General features: G+C 42.1%; 1 protein-coding gene across 2 annotated transcripts in view; it reads left to right on the top strand.

Annotated features, from left to right (window-relative positions):
* Nucleotides 1-18,285, top strand: part of LOC147019123 (mucin-4-like) — a 129,841-nt gene extending 111,556 nt beyond the window's left edge. For both annotated transcript variants that reach the window (XM_085899993.1, XM_085899992.1), the window contains 4 exons: nt 6,269-6,394; nt 13,427-13,545; nt 13,755-13,816; nt 17,618-18,285. In XM_085899993.1, coding sequence (XP_085756119.1) covers nt 6,269-6,394; nt 13,427-13,545; nt 13,755-13,816; nt 17,618-17,627 — 317 coding nt within the window. In that variant the 3' untranslated portion in view covers nt 17,628-18,285. The remainder of the gene's footprint in view (nt 1-6,268; nt 6,395-13,426; nt 13,546-13,754; nt 13,817-17,617) is intronic.
* Nucleotides 18,286-18,537: the final 252 nt, after the last annotated feature.

Below are 18,537 nucleotides of genomic sequence, written 5' to 3'. Positions count from 1 at the left end.
CTGCCTATCTATGAGGAACAAAAGGTTCGCACATTTGACATCCTCGTTCACATGGTTTGGCAGCCATATTGGATTTACCCTAAAACATATAAAACCTTCTTCTCCAGAAAGCCAGCAAGATTGAGGGGAAACCACATGAATGTTCCCCAAGGCATGTGTGTGCAAGTGTTAAGGAATAATTGATGTCACTTGGCTTGGCAGCCATATTGGATTAAAGAAAGTCTTAAACAATGTTTTCTCTGGATCTGCTTCATGAATCGATTTGAAACTTCAGAGTTGTGATCAAGTCGTGATGGGGAATACAGCTTTTAAATTTCAACTTCATCGGACATGTGGTCTGGCAGCCAGAGTTTCGTAATTTTTTGACGTGGGTTTTTTATTTCTATTTTTATTTTTTTGAAAAAGGTTCACTTGGCTGTGCCTGGATGTGTTTGAGGATCGAGGAGAAGCAGCTGAAATGAGAATCCTGTCCATGTTCCTCGTGATGACTTCATCTTTTCTTTTTGCTTCTTTTGGTTCCTTCTGATTACTCCAATGCAGGACTGCACCTATTTGGTCCTCTCTTTGATCTGAATGGAATTTATTTTAATCCCATTTTTAATTCAATTGAATAATAGTAAAAAAATGTCATGGGTCAGGGTCAGGGTCAGGTTTTTTTTTTGTTTTTTTTTGTATACCTTGGTCGAGGCTCGTATGAGAGCGAACACACAACTCACAGCAAGGAGGCATGAGACAAGAGGGGCGGGAGTGGAAGGGACAAAACAGTGGGGAACAGACACATTAGGTGAACTGTGGAAGGGAGAGGGATGGGGATGGGACGGGGAACATGGCGAAGAGAAGATGGACATTTCAGGGACTTTCAGGAAGGAAAGCAGGAGAAATGAAGGAAGTGGGCTTGGGTGGATTATCAGGGGTAGAAAAGATCGAGGATTTGGATGGGGGAAGATAAGAGGTGGTGGTGAACAGCTGTTTTGAAAGCCTGGAGGGAAGAATGGGAAAGAATAGAGTGAGGAAGTTTATTCCAAAGGCAGGAAAAAAGAGGAATGAAAGAGTGAAGATGAGCAGTGATTCGTGATTTTGGTAGTTTTACCAGAAGGGGGTTGTTGGCGGACCTTGAGCGCCCTGTGGAAATGTGGTGGGGACAAATCGCAGAGAGAGCAGGGGGGCAAGGCTGGAGAGGAGTCGGTAGAAGACAGAAAGACCACCGACCAACCTGCGGTGATTGAGTGAGAGGCCCAAAGACTCAGCTTCATTGCGGGAGATGCCGATGATCTTAAATGCCCTGGTTTCGACAGCGTGAAGCCGAGAAAGGTGGGAGGCAGGAGCACCAGCCCAGAGGGGAGAGCAGTACTCCATCAGGCTACGGACAAAAGCTTTGTAAGTGGTCAGGAGCTCAAGAGGGCCGAGGAAGGACTTAGCACGACGGAGGATTCCCAGTCGGCGACTGGCTTTTGAGGTGAGGTTGGAAATGTGACTTTCCCAGGAAAGGTCATGGCAGATAGTGAGACCCAGAAGCTTGAAAGAAAAGACTTCTTCCAGAGGATTGTTGAGAAACTGGATGGGGGGGTTTTGTAAACGGTCCTTTCGAAGAGACATAGTGAGAGTGTGAGATTTGTCTGGATTGAAAGACATGTTCCACGTGTTGGACCAGTTTGTGATTTTATCCAGATCTGCAGTGAGCGAAGAAGCTGCTGCTTGCCGGTCTGAGGGATGACAGATGGTACGGCAGAGGGTGGAGTCATCGGCAAAGAGAAATAGAGGATTTTCCAGAGAGTCCGAGAGATCATTGATGAAAACCAGAAAAAGAACAGGGCCCAGAACGCTACCTTGAGGAACTCCAGCCTGCACAGGAAGAGGGGATGAAAGAACTCCATTTAGGGCCACACGTTGACTGCGACAGGAGAGGAAGTCTGCGAGCCATGAGTGGAGATGGCCTTGAATACCATGGGAAGAGAGTTTGGTGAGTAGGGCAGGGTGCCAGACTGTGTCAAAAGCACGTGATATGTCCAGGGATACGGCTCGGATTTCCTGTCTGGCATTGAGGACCTCCATCCATTGATGGGAGAGCAGAAGCAGCATATCCAGGGTAGAGTGACCTGGTCTGAAACCACATTGATGATTGGAAATCAAGCCATTGGAGAAGAGGAAGGATTTCATGTCTGAAGCGATGATGGATTCCATCACCTTGCTGATGATTGGGAGAAGGCTGATTGGTCTGTAGTTACAGGGATCTGTTTTTGCACCTTTTTTATGCAGGGCAGTGATGTTAGCAGATTTCCAAGCAGATGGCAGATGACCTTGGGCAAATGAGAGGGTGAATAGAACAGAGAGGTGTCCGATCAAAGTGGAACGTCTTGGTACCCGTGCATCACTGCCAGCAGTTACAAAGTGGCAGTTCTTATTATGTCTTTTTAATATTACATAACACACCAGTACATAAACGCCACACAAAATACACCACACAAAACTACACAAACAACATACCACACAAAACAATTTCTGTTGAGATTCTGCAATATCTGATTGCTCTTTCTGCTTTCCCTTTGTCAAAGTTGAGAATTTGAAATCAGAAAACCCATGCACCCCCACCCCACGCTCTCAAAGCTTCATGTCCCCTCTTTCTGCATTTATCTTCAACACACCCTCTCAATGCTTCCTTCTCATCCCACTCTCTAAACCCTTCCCCCACATCCAACACCAGAAACCTTCCCCCTCTCACCTCACTCAAACCTTCCCCCACACCTTCCTCCTTTCACCTCACATGTTCAAACCTTCCCTCACACCACACATTCTCAAACCTTCCCCCACACCTTCCCCCTCACACCTCCACCCCACAAAAGCCTCATATTGTCCCCAAAGCCCCTCTCTCTCTCTCTCTCTCTCTCTCTCTCTCTCTCTCTCTCTCTCTCTCTCTCTCTCTCTCTCTCTCTCTCTCTCTCTCTCTCTCTCTCTCTCTCTCTCTCTCTCTCTCTCTCTCTCTCTCTCTCTCTCTCTCTCTCTCTCTCTCTCTCTCTCTCTCTCTCTCTCTCTCTCTCTCTCTCTCTCTCTCTCTCTCTCTCTCTCTCTCTCTCTCTCTCTCTCTCTCTCTCTCTCTCTCTCTCTCTCTCTCTCTCTCTCTCTCTCTCTCTCTCTCTCTCTCTCTCTCTCTCTCTCTCTCTCTCTCTCTCTCTCTCTCTCTCTCTCTCTCTCTCTCTCTCTCTCTCTCTCTCTCTCTCTCTCTCTCTCTCTCTCTCTCTCTCTCTCTCTCTCTCTCTCTCTCTCTCTCTCTCTCTCTCTCTCTCTCTCTCTCTCTCTCTCTCTCTCTCTCTCTCTCTCTCTCTCTCTCTCTCTCTCTCTCTCTCTCTCTCTCTCTCTCTCTCTCTCTCTCTTTCTCTCTCTCTCTCTCTCTCTCTCTCTCTCTCTCTCTCTGGACCTCGAACATCCGAGCTCTCCATTCTAAGTTGACAGATCTCTCAATTCAGGCCACTGCCGACAAACCACACATCATCTGTTCAACAGAATCATTCCTCCCTCAGGATGTCCCTGATTATTTATTGTCTCTCCCCGGTTATTGGCTGTTCTGATTTGATAAGCCTGAACCACACCCCAGCGGAGGAGTTGCACTTTATATCAATAACTCAATTTCTCACTGTCAATGTACAAGCACTTTCACTTCTCAACCTCCAGGAGTACCTCTGGCTGTAACTTCCCCTCCGCTCCCTCCTCTTGTTCATCTGTGTGTTGGAACGTCCAATTAACAGTGACGACTCCATCTACATCTCTCTCAGACAACACCGACAAAACACTCTCTCAGACAACCCAACTCTCTCTTCCTCATACGTAGTGATTCAAATTGTCACCATGCAAGTTCGCTGGGTGTTGATACCTCCATCAGCAGCCATGACACTTCAGAATAGGACACCTGTGACTCTATGGGACTGACTCAATCTGCAAACTTTCCATCCTGGATTTCGTCCAATGGAAAATCCTCCATTCTGCACTCGGAGATGACAAACTTCCCCGCAAATGTCTCCTGCTCTTCCTCTGCTCCATTTGGTTCATCTGATTGTATGCTTGTGAAAGTCCACATCTCCTGGCTATTCTTAGAGAGCTGCCTCAATGCTGGCGAGTCTGGCATTTCACTGAAGCAGATTGCTAGGGACTTCAAGCAGCTATCTCTCTTCAGTACTCCTCTCCTGTTTTAACTTCCTTGATATTGTCTCAGTCTGGGAATTCTTCCAGAGAAACCTGCTGTCTCATACACAGATTAATCCCTTCTCGTCTCCAATTATCCTATCCTTCTTCACGCCCATGATACACTGAAACCTATGGTGAAGCAGTTACTCTGAAACAACTTGCCTTCTCTTCCTGGAATTTAAATCCGACCAAAGGCAATCACAGTGTATTCAAAAAAAATCTGCAGCAAATGTGTGTCCACTCTGAGGAGAGCCAGAAAACAACATCTGTCCAACCTCTAGATTGAACTCTCAAATTTGTCTCCCCCCTCTAAAATCTGGTTACACCTTGTTTAAGTTTATCACTGGTGCATGCTCTACTTCCATTCCTCCCCTCTCTTCAAATGGCAACACAGCCGACTCCACTGATGATTCTTCTCTTGAGCTGAGTCGTAGTCTCTCAAATATTCCATCAAATATTCATATTCTATCAAATATAACAAACAAGAGATGTTGTTGATATCTCTAGCATGTCAAACTCTGACCATCGACCGTTTTGTTTCATATTGGTTGAAAGGTGGTTGAGCCCCAACTTGGGGATTGGACTTTTTCAAGTTAGTGAGGGTAAGAATTTATAATTTAGCAAGCATGTCAGCATTGTTCAACAACTCGTTTTAACGACATCATGGGATATTCAACATCAACCAGAAGTCAATGCTGGATGATGGGCCTACAACCCACAACTCATCGAAATTTGAGGGACGGAACACTTTTTTTGATGCAAAATTCTTGCTTGCAAAGCACCAATCTGACAGATTATAGTTGAGTCAAGAATTGAACGGAGACGGGACAGGTAAAACGGAAGTGCACTACATCTGTGCCATCCTGTTGGTTTCAAGCAAGAGGGAGCAGCAAGCAATTAAACCATTCGGAAAACAAATATATACTTTCGAAAGAAAAGAGAATTTTACAAAAAACAAATTCTCATGTCAGCATTCACCAAACAGTGTTAATATAACAAAGCAGAATTTAAATCTCTTTCCCCACTTCACTCCATCCCCCTTTCCTCCTCGTCTGCTCAACCTCCCTTACCTTTTTTTCCCATCCATTCCAATGCCGCCGTCTTCCTTCTGTTTTTTTTTCTTTCACATTCTCAACTCGGCACCCCTCTCTCAATTGTACTATTGTTCTTGCCATTTTCAAAAAGTGCCGGATTTACACCTCGTCCAAAAATACGAATGACATATTTCATGCCTGATATAGTCACGGACAAAATGTCTAAAATATAACTGTTGGATTAAATGTTTTCTCATGAAGAATGAGGCTCTTATAAAAGTGAGATAATAAGGTAAAAGGAGAATATTGTGTGTTTGAGAGAAATTGTACTTAAACTTGTTTCCAGCTCAGACTTGAAGGCACTTCAGGTGGAAACAGATATTTACTGGAAGGGCATTCATAGAGCGCATACCTCCGCCATGCAATGACTGATCCAATTGAACATTTCAGGCCCAATTCAATTCCTGAAATATGCTTTATATAGTTTTTAGCCTCATCTCTCAATCGTGAAGATCACTTTTAAAATTAAATAATTCCCATATCCGGATGCAGATTCAGATCTTCACCAAAATTAAATCCATTCTTCCTTGTCACATACCCAATATTTCGACCAAGTTTAATCCGAATCTGTCCACCACTTTTTGAGATATCATGCTACATATCAGTTTAGATATCATGCCATATCAGTAATGAGATATCAGTTTAGCCCGATCTCTCAATTGTGAAGAATCACTTTAAAATTCTCGTCATCGGATCCATATCTGGATCTTCACCAAAATCTGATCAGTTCGTTCTTGTCACACACATAACCTGCCCATCAAATTTTATCCGAATCTGCCACAACTTTTTGAGATATCCTGCACACAGACCAACAGACAGACAGAGAGTGGTGAAAACATGACCTCCTTCCACCTTCTGTGGCAGAAGTAACGAAAAACTTAACAAATCACAAAGAGGATGTATTTGTTAATAATGTAAGTTTGACTATCTTGTACAATAGTAAAAAATTAAACAAATGGTTTATAACAATGTTACACTGCTCTGTTCCTGTCTCTCAGACATCGATGAATGCAAACCTGGAACCTCATTCTGCAGAGGGAAGAACGAAATTTGCACAAACACCATCGGCCTGTACCAATGTGATTGTGAAAATGGCTATTATCGAATCAACAACAGCTGTGTGGGTAAGGAATAAATTCCTGTTCAATCCTGCTGCGCACATGTGTTTCACAAAATCATATTTAAATGTAAAACTCAGGGATTGCTTCATTACCGTTGATTCATAGAAGAAAAACAGCATCAACTTGATTGAAAAGATTGTAAAAACTACAGAAAAACAATCAATTGGATATTTTGTCTAAAATATGTGAAGTTGCTGGTTTTACAAACATTGCAGGTATATACAATCTAAAATGAATGCACTTCGTCCACACTCTCTCATCACCTTCCCTCTCCACTCATCGTTTTTACTTGTCATTATTATTTCACCCCTCACCAATACCTTTTCATGTCTGTGTCCTTCATCCCTCTATAATTTGTTCTCACTCACTTTGCACCATTTCTATTGGGAAGGCAGATGCCAAATCAAAACAGGCAAGGGCAACGGACCTCACTCCAAAACCAGTCAACAGACAAAATTAAACACAACTGCATAATCTCCTGCTTAGTGCACCCTAACTGCGCTGCTAAAGGGGTTGTCACACCTTGACGTTTTAGCCAGCGTATGGCAAGGTATCAAAATGTATGTAAAACGCTGGCGTACGCTCAACTATTTATGTTTTTTTTTAAGTTTTGGGCGTATAATAACGTGTTGGACGTATGCATAACTTATTAGTAACATACACAGAACGTTTCAATCACATATAGATAACTTATACCAACGAATGCTGAGCGTGTTGTCGGCGTTCACAACCTATGCCCAACTCGTCTAACTTATGCAAAGTGCACGGCAGCGTATCGCCGACGATCACGTGGCGTAGCCTATCCATAGGCTGCGGCTCGACGATTCAAATCATAACCGCACTAGACATCGAAGTGTGAAGCCGCTGTCACACCTTGACGTTTTAGCCAGCGTATGCCGACGTATGAAAAATTTGCCGAACCAAGCTGGCACACGTCAAATACATTTTGGGTAAGTTTTGTATTCGTTAATAGCATGGTGGCATACGTCGTAGTATGCTGGCATACATCGAGTACGTCGAGCACGTCGACAAATTTTCAGCATGTTGAAAATTTCTCGACGAACTTGGCGTTTGACACACGTTCCGCATACGCTGGCATAAGTTGTAGGCACGCTACGCGATCGTTGACACACGTTGACATACGTTACTTGTAAGTTACTCATAAGTCAAAACACGTCGAGGTAATGTTTAGCATACCCGAAACTTAATTTTTAACGTATGAGTAACGTGCTTTGAACCTATGTGTAACGATCTCCAACGCACATTGACGTATTTGATTGACGTCTTCCGGATGACCACAGAACTTACTGAACGTGTTTCGAATTACAGCTACCATATACGTAATTGCATATTGGCAGCTCTAAAAAGAGAGCTCGTCGTTTATCTTCTTCCTCTACTTATTCTTCTTCTTCTTTTTCTTCTTCTTCTTGTGAAAACAAAACCTTTATATTCGGACTCGGCTTTTTATATACATGATCCGGATCTCCTGAAATACTAAACACTTGTACACATCCTCGCATTGACGGTGCCTTTTGAGAGCGTCTATCATGAACTTTTTAATATATTCGGACATTTGTTTTAAAGTTTCGAAAAGTTCACGTTACTTTTGAAAGATTATTCCATGTAATGTATTGTAATTTCGTAAATACATTATTTATTTCTTAAATACAATGTATTTTTCGTAAATACACGATGACGGGTCTCACTATTGGCTTAATGACGGCACGTGACGAAATGTTGGAAGTTTTTGTTGTTGTTGTTTTTTTTTGGGGGGGGGTCGCGGTTGAGAACCACTGTGTGAGACCTTACCTCGACGTGTTTCGACTTATGAGTAATTTACAAGTAATGTGTGGTCGACGTGTGTCAACGATCGCGTAACGTGCCGACAACACGTTACTCATCGGTTAGAAATAAGTTTCGGGTACACTAAACATTACCTCGACGTGTTTTGACTTATGAGTAACTTCCAAGTAACGTGTGTCGACGTGTGTCAACGATCGCGGAACACGCCTACAACTTATGCCAGCGTATGCGGAACGTGTGATTCATACGCTGGCATATGTCGGAAAATTTCAAGCATGGAAAATTTGTCTAACAGCTCGGCATACTACAACGTATGCCAGCGTACTACGACATATGCCAGCGTGCTCTTAACGTATACAAACTTACCCATAACGCATTCGACGTGTGCCAGCGTTTTAGCCAATTTTTTCATACGTCAGGCATACGCTGGCTCAATCGTCAAGGTGAGACAGGGCCTTAAGCATGGCAAGGTACGGCCAACGGCATATCGCAGACAGAGCAGGGGGGTGGGGCGAGACCGGAGAGTAGAAGGTAGAAAACAGAAAGACCACTGACCTGCCTGCAGTGAGAGAGTGAGAGGCCCAAAGACTCAGCCTTACCGCTGGGTACACCAATGATCCTAAATGCCTTGCTTTCCACAGCATGAAGCCGAGAAAGGTGAGAGACAGGAGCATCACCCCATCGGGGAGAGCAGTACCCCACCAGGCTGCGGATGAAAGCTTTGTATGTGGTCAGGAGCTCAGGTGGGCCGAAGAAGGACTTTGCATGACGGAGTATTCCCAGTCGGCGACTGGCTTTGGTGGCCAGGTTGGTGTGGTTTTCCCAGAAACCACTCATGAGGCTCCCTTGATGAGAGAATCCAGTGAGCAGGATCAGTGTCAAGAAAATGAGCCACATGTCAATACAGCCGCAAGTGATGCTCACGGTCTATGCAGGAAACAAATCTCATGTGAGTCTCTCTCGGAAACTCCTCGTTGGACACAAAGTCTGACCAGCGATAGTCAAGGATTCTCCGAAGAGACCTGGTAATGAAGGAGTGAAGTCTCTCTCTTCGATCCCTGGTCAGAGTCCAAGTCTTACATCTGTACAGCAAGACTGGAGGCACCAAGGACCTGAAGACTCAAACTTTCGTCCTCCTGCACAGGTACCGACAGCACCACACCCCATAATCCAGTGAATCCATGACTCCCCAGGCCCAACCCAGACCTCTATTGACCTCTGGCTCACAGCCAGCAGAGACATGAATATCAATGCCAAGGTAAGTGAATCTCTCCGTGACCTCAACATCCTCACCACAAACAGGTGCAGACAATATTGCAGCATCAGAGATGTCACTGAAAGACCGGGTCTTAGTTTTGACCCCGGAAACCCGAAATCCCAGTTGGTCCGACTGATTATTTAGCAGCTTGAGGGCCCCCAAAAGGATAACCAGACTCTCCGCAAAGATGACTGCATCGTCTGTGAAATCAAGGTCAGAGATCTTGAAACTCCCAAACTAGGCATGGCATCTTGATCTCTCTGACATTCTCTCCAGAATCCAGTCCAGACAAGTGCAGAAAAGTGTGGGGCACCAGTACACACACCTGACAAACTCCAGTAACAGAAAATAGGTCAGGGATGGAACCACCACATATCACAGCACTCTTTGTACCAGAATATAGTTTAGACATCAGATTGATCAACTTTGTTGGCACCCCACGAAGACAAACAATCCTCCAGAGGGTGTCTTGATTCACTGAATCAAATCCTTTGCAGAGATCAACATAGGCTGAGAGCAGCCACTGCCGAAACTCTCATCTGGGTTCGGTGAAGATCCAAAGAGCAAGGATATGGTCAATCGTTGACCTCTTTGGTGAAAAGCCTGACTGCTCTGGATGCTGGTGCTCAAAGAGATGGTGGCTCACTCTATCAAGAATTGTCCGAGCAAAGACCTTGCCCAGCACTGATGGCAGCGTCACCCCTCGGTAGTTGTTGCAGTCCTGGTGATCACCATTCCATTCCCAGAGAGGGACAATGAGGTCCCGTCAGTTGGGATGATGCCTGTGCTCCAAACAGAGTACAGAACTGCATGCAACAATACCAGTTCTCCATTTCTATCAGCCTTGAGAAGTTCAACATGGATGCCACAGATCCCTCGGGTTTCAGGCCCTTTCATGTTTCCACAAACGAAGGCAGTTCACAGTTGATTGGAGGGTCAGCAATGGGGATAGTGATACTCCTGGCATCCAACTCAATAGCAGTTTGGTCAGCCTGGTACAGCCACTCAAAGTAACCAGCCCAGCAGGCCTTCACTTCAGATTCCTCTGTCAAGAGTCCACCACCCTCTCCTCGAACAGCAGCACACCAAGGGATGGGCTTGGAGGAAAGCAATGCACGAATTCCTCTGTAAACAGTATGCGAATCACTCTTCCACACGTGTTGCTGCACCCCTTCAAAGATTTCTTGCACAAAGACCTCCTTGTCCACCCTCAGTGCATGTCCAGTTTTATGCCTCAGCTCAGCTCTGCCATAAAGCCTGGCCCTGTGACTTTGGTCAATGTTATTCAGTGTCCCTTGGGAGAGAAAGTTCCTCTTCACGTGAAAGTCGGTTCCAAGACTTCCGCCAGCAACATCAAGGATGGTCGTCTTGAAGGCACACCACAACTCTTCAGGATTCCCCACATCAGCCAGACCCCCAAAATCCCCACTCAGCCTGTTTGCAAACTCCTCAGCTACCCTCTCATCCTTGAGCTTGCCATCATCAAGCCTCGGCTGGGATGGTACCATTCTCCTGGATTTCATCTGAAAATTCAGAAATGCGACAACAAGCCTGTGGTTGGTATTGAGAAACTTGGCTCTCCGGTGGACCCTGCAGTTCTGGATCATCCTCCAGTGACCATCAACGAGCATATGATCAATCTCCTTTGCCACACCACCAGCGTTGGCATGCCAAGTCCAGCGACGAGGCTGTGGGTGCTGAAACCATGAACCAGCCACCCTAAGTCCATGACTTCTTGCAAAGTCAAGGACCTTAGTGATATTCTGGTTCACAGATTCAGACCCATGGGGACTGACAGATGTATCATAGCCATCCCTATCAGTGCCATTTGATACAGACTGATCATACTGAACAATCCCCCAAGACTGATCATCCATTGACTGGAGCACGGCATGAAATGCGTCCTTCACAGTGAGATCACTCGCCTCGGTCATAGCATATGTAGAGACCAGGGAAATGACATCCAAGGAGCGACAAATCCTCAGTCTCATACGCTCATTGACTTCGTGTTACCTCAATTATCATGGGAGTCAACTTGTTGGACACAGCTACAGCAATTCCTTGGGCATGGTAATTATCAGAGCGACCAGATCAGTAGTAGGTGTAACCACCTGCCATGATCTTGCCGCTATCCAATCTCTGAACCTCAGAGAGTGCTGCAATGCTGATATTGATTTCTGGAGCTCAAATGATAGCAGAAACAGGTGATGTTCTTCTCTTTGGGATAGGACATTGCAGGTACCCTTCCGAAGGGACCGCCTTAGGTTAACCCTAGCAGACCGCTGTCTGGTGGACGACACCTCAGTACCACCCCGACACATCCTACCGCAATCCAACCCAGGAAGGTTACCACACGTTTTTCTTCCTGTCATCAAAGAGTGGGGATCCCGAAGGCTTTGCCCCAATCCCATTATCCGGTGCAGTGCCCTGTGAAGGGCAGCTGCACAGGAGGTACTCCCTCGGAGTGGGTTTCCAGTTTTCTTTGCATTTTTTAAAATGTGTTTTGCATCAGGAAGTGCTTTACTGTAGCCATAGTGCAAATCCTGCCACCAACCTCCGTGAAACAAATTATTCAACTGCAGAAGGACTTCCAAAGATGCAGTTGGGCATCAGATATGGATGGCAGTTGGCTCACAACAAGCTCCTCCACCCTTTGACAGATTTGTTTTTAATCCTGCTGGGTGTCCATATCCAAACACCATTCTCAACAGGAAACCCGGTGGGGAAGATGGTTTTGTCGCTGACAACCCAACCATGAAACAGATTAGTACAGGTTTACATGGTGCCTGCAGCAAGTCACCGATCTGATCTGATCTGGCCTGACGTGACAATTCAGCTTTGTTGAAAATTTAATGGAAAAACTCAAATGCGAAAAGGTTATATCCTGGATATGCACGCACGCACGCACGCACGCACGCACGCACACACACACACACACACACACACACACACACGCATGCATACCCCATCTCCCTGGCTGGTGGGGTGGCTCATAATAATACTAATAGTAATAATAAAAATCTAAATGGCGATTTAGTACGCCTCGGTTGTCTAAGAAACTTTGTGGTATTAAAAAATGGGGGCACGAATTTTAGAAACAAGCCCTTCAGGCATAGAAAACATGCATTGCTTGTTTCCAAAATTAAAATGCTTTGGAAGAGAGATTCATTTGTGTGGTGGGGGTAGGTAGCTACCTCTTTTAGTCAAAATATTGAAATAGTCTTTGCAATTGTGGCTCAGAAATGTAATATTGGAGAATAATCTGTTTTCTCTTATTGTGATATTCATTGGGAACAAAGATGTTCTCATTTGAATAACAATAACCCGCAAACAAAATGGCAAGCAAGATAAAGCAACACTCAGGAAATGAGTGCAATGGGGGATGAAAGCAAACTGGGTCTGAAGCTACAAATATTTCCCAGTCATCTGCAAATACACATGTTACAAACTCCAGTAAAGTTGAAGGTCAGAATAAGAACATCTCCAGCGTTCAAAATCTGCCTGTTGATGATGTCTCAACAATAAAACTGTTTTGGTGCTTATACCACGACTTGTCAACATAACAGTGGAATGGGTACTGTGAGGGAATAATGGGGTTCAAGCAGCAGGGAGAGGAGGAAAAGATGAGTGATTTTGGATGAACAGTTGTACTCCAGCTCCAAGAGTAATGTGCATATATAAGTCCATGTTTGCTCTGCTGCTGCAACTTCAAGTACTTTTCCCCATTCTTCCATCGTTCCTTCCATGGAACAGGATTGCTGTCACGCAATAAATAATGAAGTCATATGAAATGTGCCAAAGGTCATGGTTGATCTCGTTGGGCAAAGTTCATCACTGCAGTTAATTCGTTTCGTGGAGTTTCTTGAAACCACTAACGGTGAAATTTCAAGTTTGTTTTTGCTGAGAATGCAATTTTTTTCCAACCATTTAAAAAAATGTATTAACCTGCTCCCGCATCTCCCTTCACCACATAGGTCTGGTTAAAAAGAGGGTGAACCTCAAGATGACAGCGACCAATGCAAAATATGTGCAGGAGATGCAGAATATGAACAGCTCAAGCTACAAAGCTTTTGTGAAAAAATTCGAGAACGAGGTTTGTTTACAATGAAATGTTCTAAAGGTCAAGAAATATTGATCATTACACATTGTTTTACAATTAATTATACATTTTACTCGTTTATAATTATTTCATGTTTATTCATTTAATTTGTTTGCTTATTCTGAAGATAATGGGTCACATTGAAAGTTCTTTGTTTTTCACGTTTCTTTAACATGAATTGTTCCCCCCCCCCCCTTTTTTAGCTCATTCAATCACTGAAGAGTGTTTCACCATATTTTTCCAAACTCATTATCTTGAACCTTACGTAAGTCAACACACACAACTTCTAAAAACTACACGTGAAATATTATCAGTGATGATATAATGTTGGATAGCAGTAATAACCAACCACTCTATGGTATTGAATTTAGCAGAAATTTCAAGTTGACATGTCTGGTACTCCCATTTGGCTCATGGTGGTTGGATCGCCAGTTCATAATCCTGTCCATTGCATGCATTTGTCCATTGTCCACCAAGTCCTGACATTAATATCACAGTCTACCCATGTCGCCTTGTGTCTTTTGTGTTATACAGTTATCATTCATTGTTTGTTTCCAAAATTGAAATGCTTTGGAAAAGAAAGATCCATTTGCATGGTGTTGGATGTAGCAACCTCTTTATTATCAAGATATTGAAATAGTCTTTGCAATTATGGCTCAGAAATGTAATATTGGAGAATAACTTGTTTTCTATTATTGTTATGTAAACTGGGAACAGACGTTCTCATTTGAATAACAATAACCTGGGAATAAAATGGCAAGCAAGATAAAGCAACCCTCAGGGCATGAGTGTAACGAAGGATGAAAGCAAACTGTGTCTGAAGGGACAAAGCTTTCCCCAGCAATCTACAAATACACACATTACAAACTCCAGTAAAATGAAGGTGGGAATCTGGTTTCCAGTATGCAAAACAGCTACATTGCAAACAAGAGAGTTCATAGAACATGACGCCCCACACAGTGTTTAAGTATATACAGGAGGGCCTTGCCATTCGCGAAGGTTACTTTCTTGAAAATCCACAAAAACAAAAAGGTCAACATAGGCCAAAGGTCAACAACTTTGGTGAGATTTGTAAAATCCACAATTTTCATCCAATTAACATGAAATTTGAAGAGGATTTGTATTTCAGGTCACTGAATTCAACCAACTAATTATTTTGAAGGTCAGCATTGACCAAAAGGTCAACATAGATACAATGTCAACAACTAAGCTGGAATTTCCAAAATCCTCAATTTTCATCCGATTGACTTGAAATTTGAAGAGGATTTATATTTCATGTCACTGAATTCAAACAGCCAATTATTTTTGAGATAAACATGGACTAAAAGGTCAACATTGGCCCAAGGTCAACAACTAAGGTGTTATTTCTAAAATCCTAAATTTTCATCCAATTGACTTGAAATTTGAAGAGGATTTATACGTCAGGTCACTGAATTCAACAAGGCAATTATTTTTGAGGTCCACATAGGCCAAAAGGTCTTTGTAGGCCAAGTTTCTAAAATTGTCAAATTTCATCCGGTTCACTTGAAATATGAAGAGGAGTTGCATATTGGGACATTGAATTCAACCACCAATTATTTTTGAGGTCAAATTTGTTGCATGAATTTTGCATGTATCATGTTCTGCATGATATCTTCTTGTTTGTTTGTCTGTCTGTTTGTCCGCACAGAACTTTCATGTTTTTCTCCGCAACCTCTTGCCATATTGAGACAACATTTTCATCATAGGTGCTACTACTCATGTGGAATGTTCACATGATAATGATGACATCATAGGTCATGTGGTGTGGCAGCCATTGTGTAAAAACAAAAAAAAATGGACCTCTGTATCTCTGAAACTGCACCAAGGATATTACTAAAACTTGGCATACGGCAAGCGCTCCTCATGCGGAATAAGTGTGATTTTTTTTAATGACATCATAGATGCCTTCGTTATGACATCACTTGCATCTAACTTTAGTTTGCAATCTCATCAAAGATGGTGGACTGGTAGACTGGCAGCCATTTTAGTTGTAAAAAAAAAAACCCAGTGTTGAAAATGTCCTCAACCATTTCTTGGACATGCATTTACCAATCTTGTTCAAACTTGGCAAACAGATAATGAATAATGGCTTACACAAACATGTCTTTTTTCGAGCTCAGACCCAATATGGAAAACTGATGGCCATTTCAGTTTTTTTTTAAACCCGGTGTTGAACGCGTCCATAACTATTTCTCAGACATGCATTTACCGATGTTTTTCAAACTTGTCAAACACATAATGAATGATGCATGGCTTTCATATGCCTGTCATTTTTTTCGAAATCAGATCCAAGATGGCCGACTGTGGCCATTTTGTTATTTAAATGTGTCCCCAATCATTTCTCAAACATGCATGGTCCGAGTTTGTTCAAACTTGCCGCAAGCACAGTACATGATGTCATGTACGTGCCCCTCACTTTATTTTGTGATCTGATCAAAGATGACCGACTGGTAGACTGGTGGCAATTTTAGTTGTACATAAACATGGGCTCGCCCCTTAACTCCTGATAGCAAGATTACTGAAACAACAAGGGCTATGCTATTTTATGTCTTTTTTACTTGTTTTCCTGTATTATTATTTCATATGTAGCATGGAGCTGCTGGTTGTATCATTGCTGGAAGTGTGGCTGTGCCCCTGATTAAATGTCCCCCTGATTCCAGTAAGCTGGTATTCATTTTGCTGATCTTGGAAGGAGGACTGGTTGAGTCAACCCTTGTGGTGTTATTTAACAGATTTACAGCGGCTGAAATCCAAGAGCCTAAGATCCTAAGCCAGCCACCTTAACCATTAAGTGAACACCCGGATTATTTTCCCGTATAAGAACATAAATAAAGTTTATTTTCTTGAGTTATTAAGATCATGAAACTTACCTTTAATAATAATGATGATAAACTTGATCCAAAAATGTGATGGCGATGGTGATGAGGGCGACGATAAAGATGAGTTGATGGAGATGATGGTGATGATGTTGGAGGGTTTGAGGGGGTTATTGTGTTGACGGCCAATGTTAATTCAATGAATAAATGTGGAACATACTTCAACAACCATCTGCAAACATTGCTTCAATAAATTCATCACGATAAAGTGAATCCATGAAGTGGAAACCCATGAATGGCAAGCCCCTCCTCTACATCAATTTTAATATAAGAACGTTTTTAAAAATCGGGAAGTTTTGTGCTACTGACGCAGTCTTATGCACTAACCACCCTTATTCACTTTAATAAGATGACGTTGATTTGCAATTTAGGAGATGGAGGCTTTATTCATCACCATAGAACGTAGCATCATTCAACATTGTACACAATGCACACAATTCAACTTTTCACTTTGCGTGGGCTGGGTAATAATTTCAGCAGGATGAATGTGAAGCACAAACATTTCAAGAATGCAACTCCAGAGGAGATTAAAAGGCTTCTGTTATTACCTCTTTACAAAGTCTCCAATACAGAGGTGTTTCTATATTGCAGCCAGGAAATGGTATGAATAATGCAGACTATGCTTTCATTTTTATGATGACTTTGTAAGACATTACATTAATTTTTGTAATTCCATCTGCTATTTCAATCCCAGCTATTGGTGAATTGAATAGCATATAATTTATTGCACAGGGGTCATGGATTTATAATAGATAAAGAAACGTGTCAGAACTTTTGACTTACCCGCTCATTCGTGTGGAATAAATAGATACCTGCCTATTTGGTAAATATTGGTTTCGTGGAACAAAGGTTCACAGAAGTGATGTATTTTATGATAAACCAAAAGTGTTGATAAATGTTGAACATAGCAAGGTGATGCTTACAGGATTTGTATCACAATATATCAAATATAAATATGACCAGCCAATGGCTGCACTCGACTTAAAAGGAGGGCTGATTAGGAAACCCTATTATTATTGTTTCTCATAGATAGGTGCCAACATTCCTGGAACTCTAACTGTCAATAGAAGAAAAGTCTGAATGCTTTATTGCCATCTGAAGAGGTGAAAGAAGGCACATTCTGAAGTTATTCAGTTATCTTTTTAATGTTTAACCTCCATCTGCTGCAGAGCCTCATGAAGAACAGAAAACATTGGCTATCCTGACTTTTTTTGTTGTTGTGAAGTTCCAAGATTGGTCTTGAGCAATCACAATTAAAGTGGTGGCCAAATGGTGAGGACACGTCTGGTGGTTGGTTCAAATGTCACTGAACACAACATTATTTGAATATTTATAATCTGTAACCGATGGTGTTGGATGAATTATCATGATACTGTTGGATTGTTATTACAGCATTAACCCAATTTACTCATTAATGACATTCAGGAGGGGATGTTCGTCTGCCTGCTCCTCTTGGTCTGCTCTGCATGCAATGTCAGTCCACACTGTGTTTGGCTCGTAACACCCTAAAGGTATCTTGGATGGGTGGTAAAATCTACACAATCCCCATCGCTAGATTGGAAAAAAAGAAAAGCGTAGTTGTATGGTTGACATTTTCAAAACACCACCCTTCCCAATTGTTAAATGAATGTGATCTCCAGATTTGTAATCAACATAAGTTATCTTTTCAAGAAAATATTGCAATTTCACAGCAAGCCAAAAACTTTCAGCCAAATGTTGTTTCCTTGATTGGAACCATGAATTTCTCTTTACATCGACTTTTACAATCTTGAGCACATAGTAATGATAATCATTTAAATATATGTATAAATATATGTGTATATATCACACGTCATATATACATATATATATATATATATATATATATATATATATATATGTATATATATATATATATATATATATATATATATATATATATATGTATATATATATATATATATATATATATATATATATATATATATATATATATATATATATATATATATATATATATATATATATATATATATATATATATATATATATATATATCATGCGTCATAAATACATATTAACAGATATGTATATGAATATGTATATCTTG

This window comes from Eptatretus burgeri, chromosome 10 (genome assembly GCF_056783735.1).
Source record: "Eptatretus burgeri isolate ZD-2024b chromosome 10, Ebu_testis_v1, whole genome shotgun sequence".
Classification (NCBI taxonomy): domain Eukaryota; kingdom Metazoa; phylum Chordata; class Myxini; order Myxiniformes; family Myxinidae; genus Eptatretus; species Eptatretus burgeri.
This window is presented reverse-complemented; position numbering and strand designations above follow the sequence as displayed.